This window comes from Lolium rigidum, chromosome 7 (assembly GCF_022539505.1).
Source record: "Lolium rigidum isolate FL_2022 chromosome 7, APGP_CSIRO_Lrig_0.1, whole genome shotgun sequence".
NCBI lineage: Eukaryota > Viridiplantae > Streptophyta > Magnoliopsida > Poales > Poaceae > Lolium > Lolium rigidum.
This window is the reverse complement of record NC_061514.1, coordinates 206,230,071-206,247,338: the sequence shown is the minus strand read 5'-3', so window position 1 is coordinate 206,247,338 and position 17,268 is coordinate 206,230,071. Positions and strand designations below refer to the sequence as shown.

Here is a 17,268-nt window from a genome sequence, read left to right as displayed (position 1 = left end):
CGTTACCCTTGGAGATGACCGAAATTTGAACAGAATTTGGGGCAAAATTTCGAAACCTGCCGCCAAAGCACACAAGACAGCCTCGGTCCCTTGGAAACAGCGGTCTGTATCCACGCGGCCACGCCCCGGTTGTCCTCGCCTCAATCCACGTGTAACCGGCCGCCCTACTTGTCTCCCTGAAATCGGTCCATACACCGTCGCCGCCCTCCACGCTGCTCCCGTCTTTACGGTCCACGCACCCGGTCCAGCCACCAACTCTGTCATGCAAACCCCCGACGCGACCATTATAATCTGCAAAGCTCCGAACCGGCAATGGCACAGTAGCCAAAGTAACGCAGCATTCCGTCTCCTTCTTAATTGAATCGAATGTGTGTTTTAATTTGTTACTAATTACTCCGCCCTCTTCCCCTCTTCTCCCCTTCCGCGCCTCTCCTCTTCGGAAACCCCCTCGCCGTGCTCCCGCCGCGCCCGGCCCGTGACGACCTCCTTCGCGCAGGGCTAGGGTTCGGATTCCCGGCGGAATGCGGAGGCCGCCGCCCGCGGGGGTGTCCTGCCGCCGCCGCGCGATCGAGGGGCTGGCCACCGCGCTCCTCCTCTACGCGCTGCTCGTCTTCCTCCTCGAGTCGCCGCTCGTCTCCAACCCGGCACAGGACGCTGCCACTGCCGCTGGGTCGCGCCCTCCTCTCCACCTCCACCGCGCCGACGACCGCGCCGCCCCCGCGCGCCCCGACAAACAGCCCCGTCCCGCCTCCGCCAGCCTCTCGCGCATGGTCTCCGGCCTCCACCTCCGCCTCCTCAACTCCTCGCGCTCCGGGCCCCTCCGCCGCCCGATAGCCGACGCTGTCGCGGCCGGCGCGCGCGTCTTCTCCCAGCTCCAGACCCTCCACCCGCCCGCCGCCGCCGCCGCGCCGCCCTCCCGCGACGTGTGCGCGCAGTCCATCGTCCTAACCGCCGACGAGTTCCGCGAGAGGGGCCGCGTCGCGGAGCTGCCGTGCGGGCTCACTCTCGGCTCCCACATCACGGTGGCGGCGACGCCTCGCGCGGCGCACGCGGAGGGCGACCCGACGATCGCGCTGCTCAGGGACGGGGAGCAGCCCATCATGGTGTCGCAGTTCATGATGGAGCTGCAGGGGCTTAAGACGGTCGACGGCGAGGACCCGCCCCGCATCCTCCACTTCAACCCGCGGCTCCACGGCGACTGGAGCGGCAGGCCGGTCATCGAGCACAACACATGCTACCGCATGCAGTGGGGCACGCCGCTGCGCTGCGAGGGCCGGAAGTCCCACGTCGATGAGGAAACCGGTAGGGGACCCCTTTTAATTCATTCATGTTATTCAGTCATGTTTCTTCTGGTCTGGCGGATTCTCTTAGTACAGTAAATAAATGTGTAGAATGAATTCATGTGCAGTGGATGGTTTGTGCAAGTGCGAGAGGTGGATTCGGGACGACCAAGAGCAGCCTGAGGAGACCAAGGCAGCCTGGTGGCTCAACCGGCTCATCGGCCAGAAGAGGGAGGTCAACATCGATTGGCCCTTCCCGTTTGTGGAGGGCAAACTATTTGTTCTTACTCTCAGCGCTGGAATGGAGGGGTACCATGTCAATGTGGACGGCCGGCATGTGACTTCTTTCCCTTACCGCACTGTAAGTGCATACTAATTTCCTCCGTCTCCTCCAGTTTCCAACAACAAATCCTGTCAAATGACTTTCATAGTCACTGCTGGGATATACTATGCATTATTATTGTTCTAGTTCAAAGAATTAGTGGTTGGGGATACTGGACGTTGGGCCTACCATTGCAGTGAACTTTTGTTTCTTGTTGCTTCTCTTACAGGGGTTTGTGCTTGAGGACGCCACAGGATTGTCATTGAATGGGGACCTTGATGTGCAATCAGTGTTTGCTGGGTCCTTACCCACTACGCACCCCAGTTTTGCACCACAGGATTATCTGGAGATGTCAACTCTTTGGCAGGCACCCCCTCTGCCTGATCACCCAGTTGACATTTTCATTGGCATCCTCTCATCGGCCAATCATTTTGCTGAGCGTATGGGTGTCCGTAAGACATGGATGTCTGCTGTAAGGAAGTCACCAAATGTTGTTGCTCGCTTCTTTGTTGCACTGGTAAAATTCTTGAGCATAAATCGACACCTTTTTTCTTAAGTTTTGTGTCTGATGAGCGTTCTTATCTTCAGCATGGCAGAAACGAAGTGAATGTCCAGTTGAAAAGGGAGGCACAATTCTTTGGAGACATTGTTTTTGTGCCATTTCTGGATAACTATGATCTAGTTGTTCTCAAGACTCTTGCAATATTGGAGTATGGGGTAAGGAAAAACAATTTCTTATTTGAACTCATCCTTTTTTCCAAGTGCAATACCTGTTAGTTATTTTCTGACAATGACGGACTCTTTTTTCAGCTTCATGTTGTCTCTGCTAAATATGTAATGAAGTGTGATGATGATACTTTTGTAAGACTTGACTCAGTAATCACTGAAATTGTTAATGTGCCAAGTGGTACAAGTCTTTACATGGGGAATATCAATTTCCACCACAGGCCATTGCGCCAAGGGAAATGGGCAGTGACTTATGAGGTAAACCATACGTAGGATTTTCGTTTGGCTGCTGCTAATTCAGTTTTTTCCTCTTCTATTTTGTTTGGGGCTCATATATTTGTAACGAATAAACTGGGTTAAATTCATTCATTTACTGTGAAGTGATGAGATGCCCTCTAAGGTGCTGATAATGGAAGCTGTGGGTCTTTGCTGGTTATTGTTAACTTGTTTAGCTATCTAAGCAGGACGATAATATTTTTCAGTCAACTAGGCGCTCCTTGTTTCTTGATTCCTTTATTATTTCTTGGCCTAAAGCCTTAAACCATATCTCAACATTTAGTTGTATGCTTATGAAAGTTGGAAGGAACCTTGCATTTTTCTCCCGACATTATTTTATCAGGGTAACGCAATTATCTTTTACTTTACTTGTTATAGTTGACAACACTTTTTTGGACTTCGGAATATTAGATACAGAGTTATCTCGATGCAAGCTTTGATATTTCTAATTTGCTTATCACTTCACAGGAGTGGCCAGAAGAAGAGTATCCAGTCTATGCTAATGGCCCTGGATATGTTATATCATCCGATATTGCTGCTTTTGTTTTGTCAGCATTTAGGAACAAAACATTGAGGGTAAGATATTATAATTACCTTTTGAAATACTGCCTCAATGCCATAATATTGTTTATACACTTGAATGGTTGAGCTTGCCAAAATACTATCAGATCACAATTTCAAAACTTCCTGTAATACCACTTTGGACCATAGGTCAGCAACGTAGCTACGGTTCTTCCATGCTAGTTGAGTAATAACTGATAAGAACATTTGTGACCCCTCTTTTAACCATGGTTAAATCCTGAATGGACTAGTGTGGAAATATTTTCTACACCTGTCGTCAGTACCTAATAGCAATTCATGGTAAGGAAGATATTTATTAATCTACCTTTGCCTGATGTGCAGCTCTTCAAAATGGAAGACGTGAGCATGGGTTTGTGGGTTGAGCAGTTCACTAGGACAAGGCACGTTCAATACATTCACAACAGCAAGTTTTGTCAGTTTGGATGCATAGATGATTATTATACTGCACATTACCAATCTCCAAGGCTGATGTTATGTATGTGGCAAAAGTTGCTGGATGGAAAACCAGAATGTTGCAATGCAAGATAACAGTAATGGAACCAGTAGGGGTTGACTAGTTAACTCTAGGCCATAGTGTCAATCTTCATTGTTCAAGAAATGATATGGTCTCACTGATGTTCATCACCACCCAGGATTGACTAATTATATCATGATGGTGCATTGTGCCTCTTGCCTCTTGGGGACTGTCATGTAGATATATTAAAAATGTGTTCCACCTCACCAGTACTCACTTTTGAACTAGATAGATAGAAGTTTGCAGCTATTCCAGGGGATGCCTAAAACTTCAGTCCTATGTAAATATGGAAACAGTTCAGTTCAGTTGTTGCTACTTGCAGTACGGACAGTAGTAGTTTCAGTGTTGACATGCTGAACACAAGCCGTCAGGTATGTGCGAGCACTCAGAAATTACAGGTCGCCTTTTGTTCTGGAATCTCATTAACTTTGGTTGTGACTTTACTTAAATTTTATTTAGTATTTTGTGGATTATAGTGCTATTTCTCTCATCAAGTTATACTTTGAAGTAAGATCATGGCAAATTTCTGAAGCTGCATTATCTATTTATCTTAAAAGAAAGGCTTTTGCATCAAACACATTTTGCTCTCATTAGATTGTCCTTGACTCACTAAACATGAATTTTGTACAGTACTTCCAAAAAAACTGGCACCCTCATGCGATGGTTTCCAGTTGAATTGTAGATAACTAGAGGTGGTAAACTTTCTTATGGATTTTCCATCGTAGTTTGGTTAAGTGAAAACTCGTATTGTTTACTGATCCCGTAGGTTGATTTGCTCTTAGTACTGTCTACTGATCACTTGCAAGTTGCAACAAGGTAGTAGCACATGGATCCGTTCCTTTAAGAGCCTGCCTGCACATAAATTTCATCATCGCATAATTATGAACTTTCTAATTTCTGATAGCAGTCCGAGTATAAAGTTTGTACTGCACGCGTGGGCATTGACTGTATTCTGCTCCAAAATCCAATGACCCCACGCACAGAAAAAGATCTGAAGAGAACGAAAGTAGAATTTGCTTTTGTACGAGGATATTATTCAAATATCCATTGAGTAGCTGGCAAGCATATCTCGCGTCTTTTTATGCTGTTTATCGCTGTTTTCTTTATGAACAGGGCACTGTCCTGAGATCGATATGTTCTGTACCTTTTTTAACATTTTTCTTTCTCTCTCTCTCTCTCTCTCTCTCTCTCTCTCTCTCTCTCCATGGTAACAAATCTGATCTTGACCTAGTATTGTTCGGCGGGGTTCATTGGTGTTAATGCAAGTTACTATTTGATTGTTTCTGTATGCAGTTTTGGTGCATCTAAAATTCATTTTAGGGCTATAAGGATATCTTGATGTCTGGAACATTGCCGAACACAAAACTGTTATGTTGATATTTTGTTAAACTGCAGATGCCTGTGAGAATGACGTGTGGGTCCAGGCCTAGCATGTTTTGAAGACATCATTTTGTATTTTGTCTATAATAAACTGCGAACTGCTAGTTTTGCTCTTAACTTTTTAATGATTTTGGAATTTTTGGATTTGTTGGGACCAGGTCATAACCTCAGCGCATGTGCGGAGGGATGAACCAGGTCTACCTGGTATTGTAATGTGATGTTTGAGAAAGTTTTGATGGTGACGTACATATACTTTTGTTTGAGACTTATCTTTGTACTAGTACTATCAGTTGTTTACTCTTGTTGAGACACTTATTTTTGGACTGATGGATTACTATCATTTGTTGTTTACTCTTGTTTATCTACCGATGATGGCTGGCTCCTGCACGCTTTGAGCTGGCTGTCGGGTGAATTAGTGAACGCATGAGCAGCTGATGATAAACGATGTGTTCTAGCTCCAGCTGGACGTGACGAGCGACACCAGCGCCGCCGCGCTGTTTTCTTTCGTAGCTTTGATGATGTCGCAATCAGACATCGTGTTCTATGTGTTTGCGTGTAAGTTACACCCGTTGGCCGAGTCTCTGTACTTGTACTACCGTGCATACCTGCGAGGCGACGAAAATATAACCCTGTCTATGAGCTCAGAGATAAGTCTCAATAGATTTAGAAAATATAATTTCAATTTCTGAAAATTGCAACTTGCACTTTTGTCATCCAGTTGTAGTTTTATAGAGAATAACAAGTTGTTCTTTCCACTAAACTAAAATTGCAATTTTCTGAATGGACTAAAACTTAGGAAAATCCCACGCCAGCTGAGCCTTATCAACAAGCTATTGAAATTGCATACTACATAGTATCATTACGTTGTAGTTGAACTTGAAATTTTAAACATAAGTAGAGTTGATTTATAAGTGAATGTGCTTTTTAGATGTCGAGATTTTAACCTACCTACAAAATGAAACTGAGTTACAATTAATTTGGGAAAAAGGCATGTTTACTATTAAACATAAACACACTCATACAAATAACCTCAAAAGTGAGAAAGGATACAAATAGATCATAAACCACCTAGAGACGACTACAATCATTGGTCGAGCCGAAGGTGTGCTGAGACTGCACCCAGGCAAATCTTATCATAGTGAAACTTGTTGTAGTAGATAGATGTGTCGTCATGGTAAGGCTCAAAAGGACCAACCCGCCATACATAAACCATTGTAAAAGGATGAAAATCGTAGATTAGAAGAGCTAGACCTACTACCACACCAAGAAACATGAAAATTAACCAGTTCTTTGGAGATTCGTCGACCACACAACCCCATGTGCTCTTTGTCGGTGATATGTGCACCGATGATACGGGAATAAGATGGAGATGGTCTTATGGACTTGCATGCATACCGTTTGATCTCGTGACACCTTGTTGTTGCCGCTACCTTACCACCTCGATGAAGGCAAGGAGACTAATTAAAAAAACAAGTAGGAACCCTCCCGCTGACGAGAGTTTAGGGTCCGCCACACCTCCAAAGCTAAATAGCCACCAAAGGCGGGGTGGGAAGGACCGCCAACGTTGCAAGCGGAGGGGACATGAACCCTAGCCGGCTTGGGATAGCTCTTCTTCTTGTGTCGGTTTCTAAGATGTAGACAAAAAAAAATGTTTGAAACCCAATTTGTAGAACCCTTCTTTTTCGGATTTCATTTTATTTATGCAAGCATATAAAAAGAATGATATACTTGTGTCTCTGCGTAGGTCAACACGCATAGACTTGCCAAGATGGCCATATCTGTATTTGGTAGTGCAAAATTGATGATCGATGAGGTTGGTCGGTAACTACTGCTACCAACAGCATTGCTCAACCTGGCAATTTATTTAGAAAGAAAGAGGGGAAAAAGAAAGAAAGAAAGAAAGTGGACAGCTACCAAGATACCCCAATGACATTCCCCAACCCATATACGCCATTGTTTTCTCCCTCGCCTACAGCTGGACGCTTCGTTTGCTTCTTCCGTCTCCTCCCCTCTCTCCTCGCTAAGACGACAGAGAGAACAGGAGAGAGAGGACCAGAAATTCCCCACGAGACGAGAGCAAGGGAGGGCGAGGAGAGCTCGTCGTCCGGCGAGCCTACCATGGCGGCGGCCACGTCGAGGCCCCGCGGCGACTACGACCACCTCATCAAGCTCCTCCTCATCGGCGACAGCGGCAAGTACCTCTTACTCTGCTGCACCCCTCCCAAGCTCTCCCCTCCAAATTCGTAGCTCTTGCTTCATGCTTCGTGGACGCTCTTGAAGGCTTAGCCCGCCTGCGCCCTTGATTAGAACGACATATACTGCGAGCTCCGTCCGATGTACTAGGCTGATATGTGTTCCTTGCACTATTTGCCGCCGCTCCGGGTAGACGAGCAGTACTACTTTCTCTACTTTGGCATCTCTGAACTGCTTGTGGTTTGGACCGCATAGTACGGACCGCTGCTGCCAAGGATTTTAAGGAACGCGATCTTGTTTAATGGAGTGCCATGTAGTAGTTTTTATTGAAGCTTTTAGTTGTGGCGGATGGAGATTGTTACCGGGTGAAGATGTACATGTTGATTCACTTTTGTTGACATTCTTCTGTGAGAACTGACAACCATAGGCTGGCCTGTGAAAAAGATGTGATATAAACAGAGCCTGCAACTTGAGGCTCGTGAAGTGCATTATGCGTGCGCTGTTATTTGGAACATCCACAGTTATTCTGATTGTACAATGCTCTTGGCCCTTCTTTTATATGTAGGCATCTTTGTTGAACTTTTTTTTTCTTCGATAATGGCCCCTTTGTTTTTTTTCCGAAAAGAGAGCATTGTCCCAGCCTCTGAATGGCCCCTTTGTTGAATTAATAGATATTGCTCGCAACAACCTGAAAAGGTTGGCAAAATTAGTCTCAAGGTAGTTTGTGTGGACTAAAACCAAAAAAGGATAGAAACGGTTGAACAAATTGAGTATCCCTATTAATTGACTAGGTTAATATAGGTTTAGGTTTTCACTTTTCAGTTTTCACTATGGCCTACTGGTCCTGATTGGGAGACTGTGGGGCAGCTCTTGCAGCTTTGTTGGAACCAATGTCATTAGGGCATGAGCAATGGAAGCAGCTGTCCACCTAGGTTTGGATAAAACTTTTGACATATGCATGCCATGTTATGGTCCCATTTATATGTCTTTCTCTCAAAAGCTGATTTAGTTTTTCTCTTTCTCTCTCACATTTTCACTCAGTTTTCACTTTATGGCTGAAGAGGCTGCCTCCTGATGAAGAGGCTGCCTCCTGATGAAGAGGCTGCCTCCTTATCCGAACCTAATTTGGACCACCCGAACCAAGATAAAGCTGTGAGGCAGCACCCCTAGGGCTATGCATTGGGCATGCCCTTAGCTGGTTCCAGCTGGCACACTTTTAGAAGTTACCAAGTACTCCCTCCGTTCCATATTAGTTGTCGTTGATGAATGAACGGCAACTAATAGCGCAGGTGCTTCTGAAGTTCATTCATTCAAACCGCTGTGGTGGAAACTTCATAAGCACCATCACCCCCAAGAAAAGAAGGGGAAATTATGTCTGACTCTCGCATTTAATGAATAAAGAAAAGCAAAAAACTGCATGTTTTGCAGTCTGCCTTGGATAAAACTGATACTTGAACATGCTATCACAATGGGAAATCCGCAGTTCAATTATTCAAGTCTATTGAGAGGATTTCTTGAACTTGAACTTCCTTTTGTAGCTCCGCTCACAAGGACTTGTTTTCATCCGCAATGAAGCTTATACCACCACTTGGTCAGTAAGGCCTGATTCAAAAAAAGATCAATCACGCCCCTCCCCTACTTCAATGGAAAAGGGGGAATCGCCCTTTCACAGCTGCCCCTCCATTAAATTTATACTTAATTTCTCTGATGTAGTAGACGCAAGAGCGGTTAAACCTGACCATCAAAGCATTGATCCAATGCTCCAAATCCAGTGCAGTCTGAGTACGGTTACTTCACTTGGCACAGGCGCACAGCTGATAAACTCATTCTTCTTATTCCCGTCTTCTGTGATTTCTTTCGCGGCATGATGTTGATGTGTTGTGACAGCACCCTCTCAGATAAAAATACTGTATTCATTCTGATTTTGCGTCCCTCTTCTAATCTGCAGGAGTAGGGAAGAGTTGCTTGCTACTGCGGTTTTCTGATGACACTTTCACTACAAGTTTTATCACCACCATTGGGTATGTACAAAACAATTATTCTCCCTTTTTAGACATTCACTCTGGAAGTCCAAAATTCTGAACTTGTTTTTCTTTTTGTTAAGCATTGATTTCAAGGTTAGGACAGTTGAGCTTGATGGAAGGCGTGTAAAATTGCAGATCTGGGACACTGCCGGTCAAGAACGTTTTCGGACAATCACAACTGGTATGTACTTTCTGTTTTCTACTAAAGCGCCCACGGTGGATTAAATATGAAAGACGGAGTAAATATCTGTTCTCGGTAAATCGCCATATTTGGAACAGAAATATGTGCCATTTTGAGCACAATAGCACATGCATAACACTTTGCAGGTTCCGCGTTGTCCTCAAGCGATTGCACGGTTGTATGATATTGTTGTTAAATCATGTATAGATGTGCTATTGTTTCTGATGGGTGGCCATCAAATCCTTCACTCTTAAGATTTTTGAAACTAGACGCATTTCATTAATCTACTACCTATAACCATAACGTCTTGTTTTAAAGTTTTCCTTGGAGGAGCTTGAGCTTGGTCTTGTGAAAAGGCATGATTCTTAGCCTGGGTTTGGATACTGACAACATTATAGAACAAAGAAAATGGGTGTGATTAGAAAATTATTAAAAAGTAACCTTAATTTTTGCTGGTAAAAGAATTTTTTTGTGAGAAGTGAGGCTTATCTGATACTTTGGAACTTCAAACGACAAGGTCGCCCACCTTGAGGATGAAGCTCCGGTACAGGCACAGGCTCAAAAGGGCCAGGACATGCTTATCAGGCTTGGTCTTCGGATCTTGCCTGGTTTCATGTTGAACAGTTTTCACACAGGTGCAACTTTAACCATGCATCTAGCGTGATAAGTACTGAGATGCACATCTATTTCCAATAACATCAAATTAGGACTTCCTGAAAACTATGCACCGTTTGATCTATGCTCATGTATAAGTTGTGCACAAAAAGCTGTCCATTTTACATTCTTGCTAATTAAAAAATCTTCCTTGTTCCTGAAATTGTAAGTAGACCAGATGCATGTACATATGCCCAAATATGTGTCGGTGGTGTGGAGATCTTTCATTATTGAACACCTGTATGTGGTTGTTTAGAGGTAATATATTGGGCATTTATGCAAAGGCGATAGCACTCGACAGTATGTATTACCTATGTACAAGTTATCAAGAGTCTATATCACTACAATTTCCCAAAGGTTTACCATATCTGAACATTTACTTATTTCTGAGCAAGATTTATGCTCCTATTTGATCGGCTTCCTTCTTCCTTTTGCAGCTTACTACAGAGGAGCGATGGGCATTCTGCTTGTCTATGACGTTACAGATGAGTCATCCTTCAACAGTATCCGACAAGCTTGTGCATCCCATTTGTTGATTGAGGCTGGAACTACCCTTTATTTTTTGTTATTGAATCTTTCTTAACTAACTTTTAGACATTAGAAATTGGATTCGCAACATAGAACAACATGCATCTGATAATGTTAACAAGATCTTGGTGGGAAACAAGGTCGATATGGATGCAAAGCGGGTAACTTCTTCCAGCCTTCCATTTTTTTTTTCAAATGCTATGCCTGGCCAACTTTCCTTGTGATGTCCACAACATAATGGTTCATGGCTATCAGGTGGTATCCACAGCTCAAGGCCAGAAGCTTGCAGATGAGTATGGGATTAAATTTTTTGAAACGGTAAGATTTGTTAATATGCGCTAAGTACTGAAGTCACACTATGGCCTTTATCACACAACTAGCAGTTCGCCAAGATGAAAAAAAAAAACTAATTCAATTTGTATACAGAGTGCAAAAACAAATCAAAATGTGGAGGAAGTATTCTTTACCATTGCAAGGGACATTAAGCAAAGGCTGACTGAAACTGTTGCCGCAGCAACGGAGGTAACTACCCTGGCATGTCAAGTACTGATATAGATATACAGGTTGGGGATCCGATTTGTTCCATTGAGTCGTCATTGCTAACCTTTACCTGATCATGCAGGCCCCAACTATTCAAATCAATAGGCAAGACCCAGATCAGGCTGGTGGGGCCGCATCAAGATGGTCATCGTCCTGCTGTAACACCTGATCAATGGGTCGGCGCAACTGCACGGCTTATCCTAGCATAGCCGGTGCATGCTTGCCAGTTAGCCGGTGCCGCCTTCTGCATGTTTACTTCGGTGACATGCCAGGATGTATATTTCGCCCAGCCGATTGATTTCTAGCTCAAAAGATCTATCCTCAGTCCTCTGGCCAGTTGGTGTTATTCCCCAGTGAGGTGTTTGCTTTTCATTCTTGTCCTCTAGCTCCGTTTAGTGCTGATTTGTGCTCTACTCTTATTTTAGCTCTAGGATTACCAGAGCAAACAGTTCAACAGATAAGCTGACGTTTTTGCTTACTTCATTCATGAAAAAGGATCTTCCCAGACAGGAATATCTGATTGTCTGAAGTCATGCATGTATATTGTCTGATTTCTTCCATGTGCATAAGATACCAATTTTTATCATGCAGGCTATCAGTAACAAGTGGGCCATCCTTGTATTGTGAATTCGTTGCAATGAGACGGAATGGCCCTTTTGACCTGGGAGGGCCTAGACGCATGAAGTCCTAAAACTTGAATAATCTTTTTTTTTTGTGGTAAATGGCGCTTTCTTAAGTTTAAAAGTTAAGCATCTAGATCTTCCCTCATCACGTTATACCATTTCTGTTCGACACAAGAAAAGAGCAAGTATCCGTCATTCTAATAACTACAGTGCACACAACATATATTTTTTGAGCTGTGTTACGGTGATTGGGCGGTACTACGGAGTACTACCCAGTACTACCGCCAGAATTTATTCTAGCCGTCCGATCTAACCATTTAATTTTGTATTTTAATTTAATGTTCTAAGGGTATTGTGGTAACTTCGCATGGCAACTGCCCCACATCGCACGACCACACAGCTCCATCTGCCATTCCCCCGATCCTCTCGACCTCTCCTCTGCCTCCTGGGCGAATCCCTGCCGCCGCCGATCACTGCGGCCGCGGAGCCCGTGTAGCCGAACCCCTGCCGTGGAGCACCTGCAGGCTGCAGCCGTTCCCCTGCCGCTGCCGAACACCTTCCACTGCCGCAACCGTTCCGCGGAGCCCCTGCAGCGACGGCGCCCACGACCGGACCAGTGGCCTCCGACGGAGGTGTATTCGGAGCACCTTTAGCCGTTCCCCTGCCGCCGCCGAACACCTTCCGCTGCGGCACTCCTTCCGCGGAACCCCTGCAGCACCGGCGCCCATCGCGGATATCTCTGTCGCGCGGGCGGACCACCGGCCTGCGACGGAGGCGGATTCGTAGGCCTCGTGGACGCACACTTCGGCAGGTGAAACCCCGTGCCGGTGTCGCCCCTGCACCCACCGCCACCTCCGCGCCGGTGTTCTCCACCTGACAGTGAAGAGCACCTCAATCACATCTAAGGTACACATTCCACCCATATCTGCTCGGTTCTTGAGTAACAGTAATCCCAATTGTTTTCCAGTTAAAAGTGCTTGGTATGTACTGAATGATACTGAGTGCCTCCTTTATCCTCGAAGGGGAATAGCCTAGTTTCGAAAATGATTATATCCCTGCAAGTGCAAAAATAGAAATTTCACAAGAACTTTGTAAGTCAGAGTTACAACTTTGACAACTTAAGAGAAAAAATAAGAAATTTAAAACAGGAGGCACAAAAGGGAAGTGACACAGTTGCTTGATTTAAACATGAAGGCAGCAGTGCAACATACTTATTGTAGTTGTCGGCAACAGCAGCCCTGCTCTCTGCGCACCACACCAACTCTAGCGGGGACAAAGGCGATAACAACTACTGCATGCTTCACCCCTGGCCCAGCCACGCTCAGCTACAGATATGAAGATGATGACGTCCGTTGATGTCCTCAACTCCAGCCATAGTCAAGAACTGCAACAGATTAGTCCTAGCTTCCCACAGCACCATGAATCATCAGACTTATCATAAAACTCCCAAAACAATGCAGTGAAACAAGAATAACATCATCTACATTGCTACAGACAAACAATATGTGTTTCACCTCTATATCCAAAGAGGCCATCAGCCGAACTCAACATCTACATCACAAAAGAACAAGGGATAACCTTGATATGTGATTAAATCACTTCTTATTACTTGATGCACCAAAAGCAATTGAGTATACTATGTGAAAAGATCACTAAAAGTAGTTTCACTGGAAAGTATCTAATAAAAAACCATGTAAGTAATATCAGTAAAGAACTTAATGCATCCGTCTTGAATGGAAAAAAGAATCAACCCAGTTTCTTGAAAAAACATGAAAGCAATAAGAACTCAACAAATATGACTGCAGTTCAGACTTCATGTCAGGCCTCTTGCTAAGCAATGACAAACAGACAATATCATAATACAAACAACACCGAGAACCAAATAATAGGTTGAGAAAAGGCTACTTTCAGAGATATGAACCTCTTGGTAAGCAATGAAAAATGCAGCAGAGCTCTTATATAGTAGAGATTGTGAGAGAATGAATAATTCATAGAAGGCATCAGAGTCTTTCTGCATATCTGAATCTAGTTCAGTTTTGTGGTTGATAATAAATTTCCAAAAGATCCTTTATCCAATTAGACATAACAGGAATTAAACAGACCACCAGAAACTCATCAAACAATCAGTAAACAAATGGCCCTTTCATCCATCCAAGTTGCATTTTCTAAGATTCAGTTCTTCCAATCATGGAAGCAGCCGATATGGAACATATATTTTTCAAGACAACTTGGGTCACCTACAGATGTTACATTAAAAACAACACAGACTCCCTTGTCACTTGCATGAACCACCAAGGAACTATGGAAACTCATTGTGGAAAGCACAACTATCATGATTTTTTTGCTGAATGTAGAGAGCACACAGGAATATGATCTGAACAAATGAGATGGGCGGATCAAAATTTGTCCATCGGCTTGAGTTTTACACCAACCTTCCATCCGTTACTTCAAGAACTATACTCTGGTAATTGGAACCGAGAACCTACATTAAGGACACAATTAATTTGTCTCTTGCAAAAATGCATTACTATAATCATGACAAATAATCCAAAGAGCCTTCATGAATCTTCGAGCCTTTCATACTATTCCAGATTTGCTTAGGAAAATATGACTTGTTGGCCTTGTCAATCTTGTTATTACATGAATTGCAATGTACAACCCTTAATCTACATGCTTTCTGAATTTCAAAGATAGGAAAAAATATTTAGCTTGATTTGTGTTTACTTCTTATTTATATTTTCAGTTAACACAAATTGTTTTCTCATTGTTTATTTGAAATGATAAAACTAGTAATTGCTAATTTGTATGTGATACACAGGAAGACATGGGCGATGAGTCTGCGCGTGAGTACTATGACATCGTCAGCAAGACTTTTGCTAGTGAGGATGATGCCTTTGAGTTCTATAACAACTATGCTCTTGAGAAAGGTTTTAGTGTGCGGAAAAGCTATGTTGAGTGGGATGAAGCCAACCAGGAGATAATTCTGAGGAAACTTGTCTGTAGTCGTCAAGGTTCGCGAGAAGAGAAGCACATGAAGAGAGAAGATAGGAAGAGGAGGCCACGGCATCTCACTCGTGTTGGGTGTCGAGCCAAATTGGTCATTGCAAAACTCAAGGAAACAGGTCGGTGGTTTGTGAAGGATTTCATCGATGAACACACCCATCCTCTGGCCCCACCGGATCTTGCTTGTCTGCTGCATTATCATGCTACTGTGTTGTTTGCCTGTGCGAAATCATCAGTTATCTAAACTTCTATCTGTGGAAGGGCAAGATGCAAAAGTTTGATTCAGTACCCTGAACTGTGACAATCCCTTTATTTGTTCTTTTCCACAAAATTGCCTTATATTGCTGTGACAACATCTCCGATCAGAGGTTATTAGCTAAGTCACACATGTTTGTATTCAGACTGGATGTCCAAACACAGTATCCCCTCAGGCCAAAAGAGTCTGTCCACTTCAACCAAGAAAACACCATCTCCAACATTCCAACACCAGAGACCAAAGTAGCATTACATACAGTAAATGAGCTATTACTGTAATTTCATCAAAAGTACAAAGTGATTTTATGTTCATAGTACAAGGAATCAAGGGAAGTCTGAATTTTTAACTTTTGGTAGACAACACTACGTCCTTGAACTTGTAGTGCTCCGCTGATATTTACATCAATATTTCCATACATGTATCTTACGATGGTAAACTTGCAAGTCAGTAATGGTTGTTGATGGATTAACTTGCATCGCTAACTAGTTAAAATTATTCCAATCCATCAGAGCTAAGACAATGAAAAGAACCAACCATACTAGGCTAACTAGCACTCGCAATTGACTTCTCGCGCTCCATCAACCAAGTCACCATGGCAATATGCAGTCAACACCCAGATGAGGGTAACACTGTTAGGCTTAGCTTTGCTTCTCCCCATATGATCAAACAATCCGAGAGCTCTACCTGCCTGACGGCATTTCCTTGTTCTGCAGCCTTATCCATCCCTGATATTGCATCATGGAGGCATTTTGCAATGTCCAGCGCAGCAATAACCTCGACATCTTCTACCACTAGAGGTGTGTAAATTATCCTGAAACAAGATCTTGTTGGTAACTGGATATTTTACGGTCTAGATTACACAAACGGAAATAAGACATGCACTTAACTGAAAGTTTACTGATCATGATTAAAATGATACGATTACCTTCACCAGAGACGGTACATATTACAAGTTTGATGCAGAGTTCAACTGTCTCAACCAGATAGACACGGACCACACATAAAGCTTTGCGGACCTTTAGTTTGTATAGTAAGAATCTGCAAAGTTGTCAACATTGTAGGTTTGAGCTATAAAAAAATGAATGAGGGTTTCCTCATATATGCTCTACGGAATGAACCTCACGACTATTATACTACTATCGACAAAATGTGTAGAATGATTCACATCTATATATAAAAAAGGATCATTCTAATTTAAACCTAAACTGAGCTGTCACACTTCAAAATGTTAACGGAGAAGGAAGTTTGTCACACTTACAATTTGCAAGGGAAGAGAAACGAGAACGGTTAATATAAGTATCCCGTGCTACATGGCTCATCTGATATATTGTATCATATATGCAGTGTTCTCACCAATTATGAAAGGCCAAACTTAATGATCCTATATCGATTGTATGCTTAGAAATCATTATATAAATGCAGCGTCAAAAACTCTGTTCTGGGACGTAAACAATACAAACAGAAATCATGCAGCGACAGTCAGTTACTCAGTTAACTAAACTACAGCATGCAGTAATGTGTTTGTTTCCTAAAGAGAGGAACAAAGACACAGGTCAATGTCTGACAGAAACAGATAAAGACACTAGTGGAAAACGGGGCAATAGGCCCGGTCCATTTGGGCCTTTAGACCCGGTTCCCGAACCGGGACCAACTAGGCGGGACCAAGAGTACTGCTTTAGTCCGGTTCAAAGATAAACCGGGCCTAAAGGCCTCAACACGTGGTGCGACCGGGGAGCTCCCGGCTGGAAGGGCTTTGGTCCCGGTTCGTGGTACGAACCGGGCCTATGTTTCTCTGCCGCGGCGAGAGAATTGCTATTTCTCTGCGCGGCACAGATTTGAGGCTGTACCGAGCGTTTCTCGCGCGCGCGGAAACGATTGCTTTCCCTTGCCGCGGCAGAGTTTCAGCAATGCATATCTATATCATTCAAGAAACCACAAAAAATCGTCATGAATATATATAGACATCGTCAACGGTAGACGACATAGTCAACACGAGTACACGTAATGCATGCATATTTACAATACAACTTTTCTCGAACGAATATCCTCCGCCGTCACGATCTTCCGATAGTGCTCTCCACCTGGGTAAGGACCTCGGTAATAAAGAATCCCGCGATTTCCTCTTGAATTGCTTTTATTTGATCCGCTGTTATGAGAGTGTCCGTCGAGCGTGTCATCTATATTTA

At 43.7% G+C, this 17,268-nt stretch overlaps 2 protein-coding genes and 2 long non-coding RNA genes across 4 annotated transcripts; 3 read left to right on the top strand and 1 right to left on the bottom strand.

The window, feature by feature from the left end:
• The first annotated feature begins 521 nt into the window (after positions 1-521).
• LOC124672476 (hydroxyproline O-galactosyltransferase GALT6-like) lies at positions 522-3,854 on the top strand. The gene is made up of 7 exons (XM_047208698.1): positions 522-1,302; positions 1,409-1,641; positions 1,832-2,119; positions 2,191-2,319; positions 2,413-2,586; positions 3,073-3,180; positions 3,508-3,854. Exons 1-7 carry the CDS (start codon positions 522-524, stop codon positions 3,712-3,714), a joined length of 1,920 nt encoding a protein of 639 aa, XP_047064654.1. The 3' UTR covers positions 3,715-3,854.
• A 3,166-nt stretch (positions 3,855-7,020) lies between these two features.
• Positions 7,021-11,786, top strand: LOC124669670 (ras-related protein RABE1e-like). Its single transcript, XM_047206239.1, has 8 exons — positions 7,021-7,271; positions 9,222-9,294; positions 9,378-9,478; positions 10,570-10,635; positions 10,727-10,821; positions 10,916-10,978; positions 11,087-11,182; positions 11,283-11,786. Exons 1-8 carry the CDS (start codon positions 7,199-7,201, stop codon positions 11,367-11,369), a joined length of 654 nt encoding a protein of 217 aa, XP_047062195.1. The 5' UTR covers positions 7,021-7,198; the 3' UTR covers positions 11,370-11,786.
• An 839-nt stretch (positions 11,787-12,625) lies between these two features.
• LOC124676458 lies at positions 12,626-15,442 on the top strand. Its single transcript, XR_006993638.1, has 2 exons — positions 12,626-12,729; positions 14,642-15,442. It is a non-coding gene; the product is annotated as an uncharacterized LOC124676458 (long non-coding RNA).
• LOC124676457 lies at positions 15,316-16,645 on the bottom strand. The gene is made up of 2 exons (XR_006993637.1): positions 16,008-16,645; positions 15,316-15,893 (listed from the first exon to the last, which is right to left on the bottom strand). It is a non-coding gene; the product is annotated as an uncharacterized LOC124676457 (long non-coding RNA).
• Between the last annotated feature and the right edge of the window lie 623 nt (positions 16,646-17,268).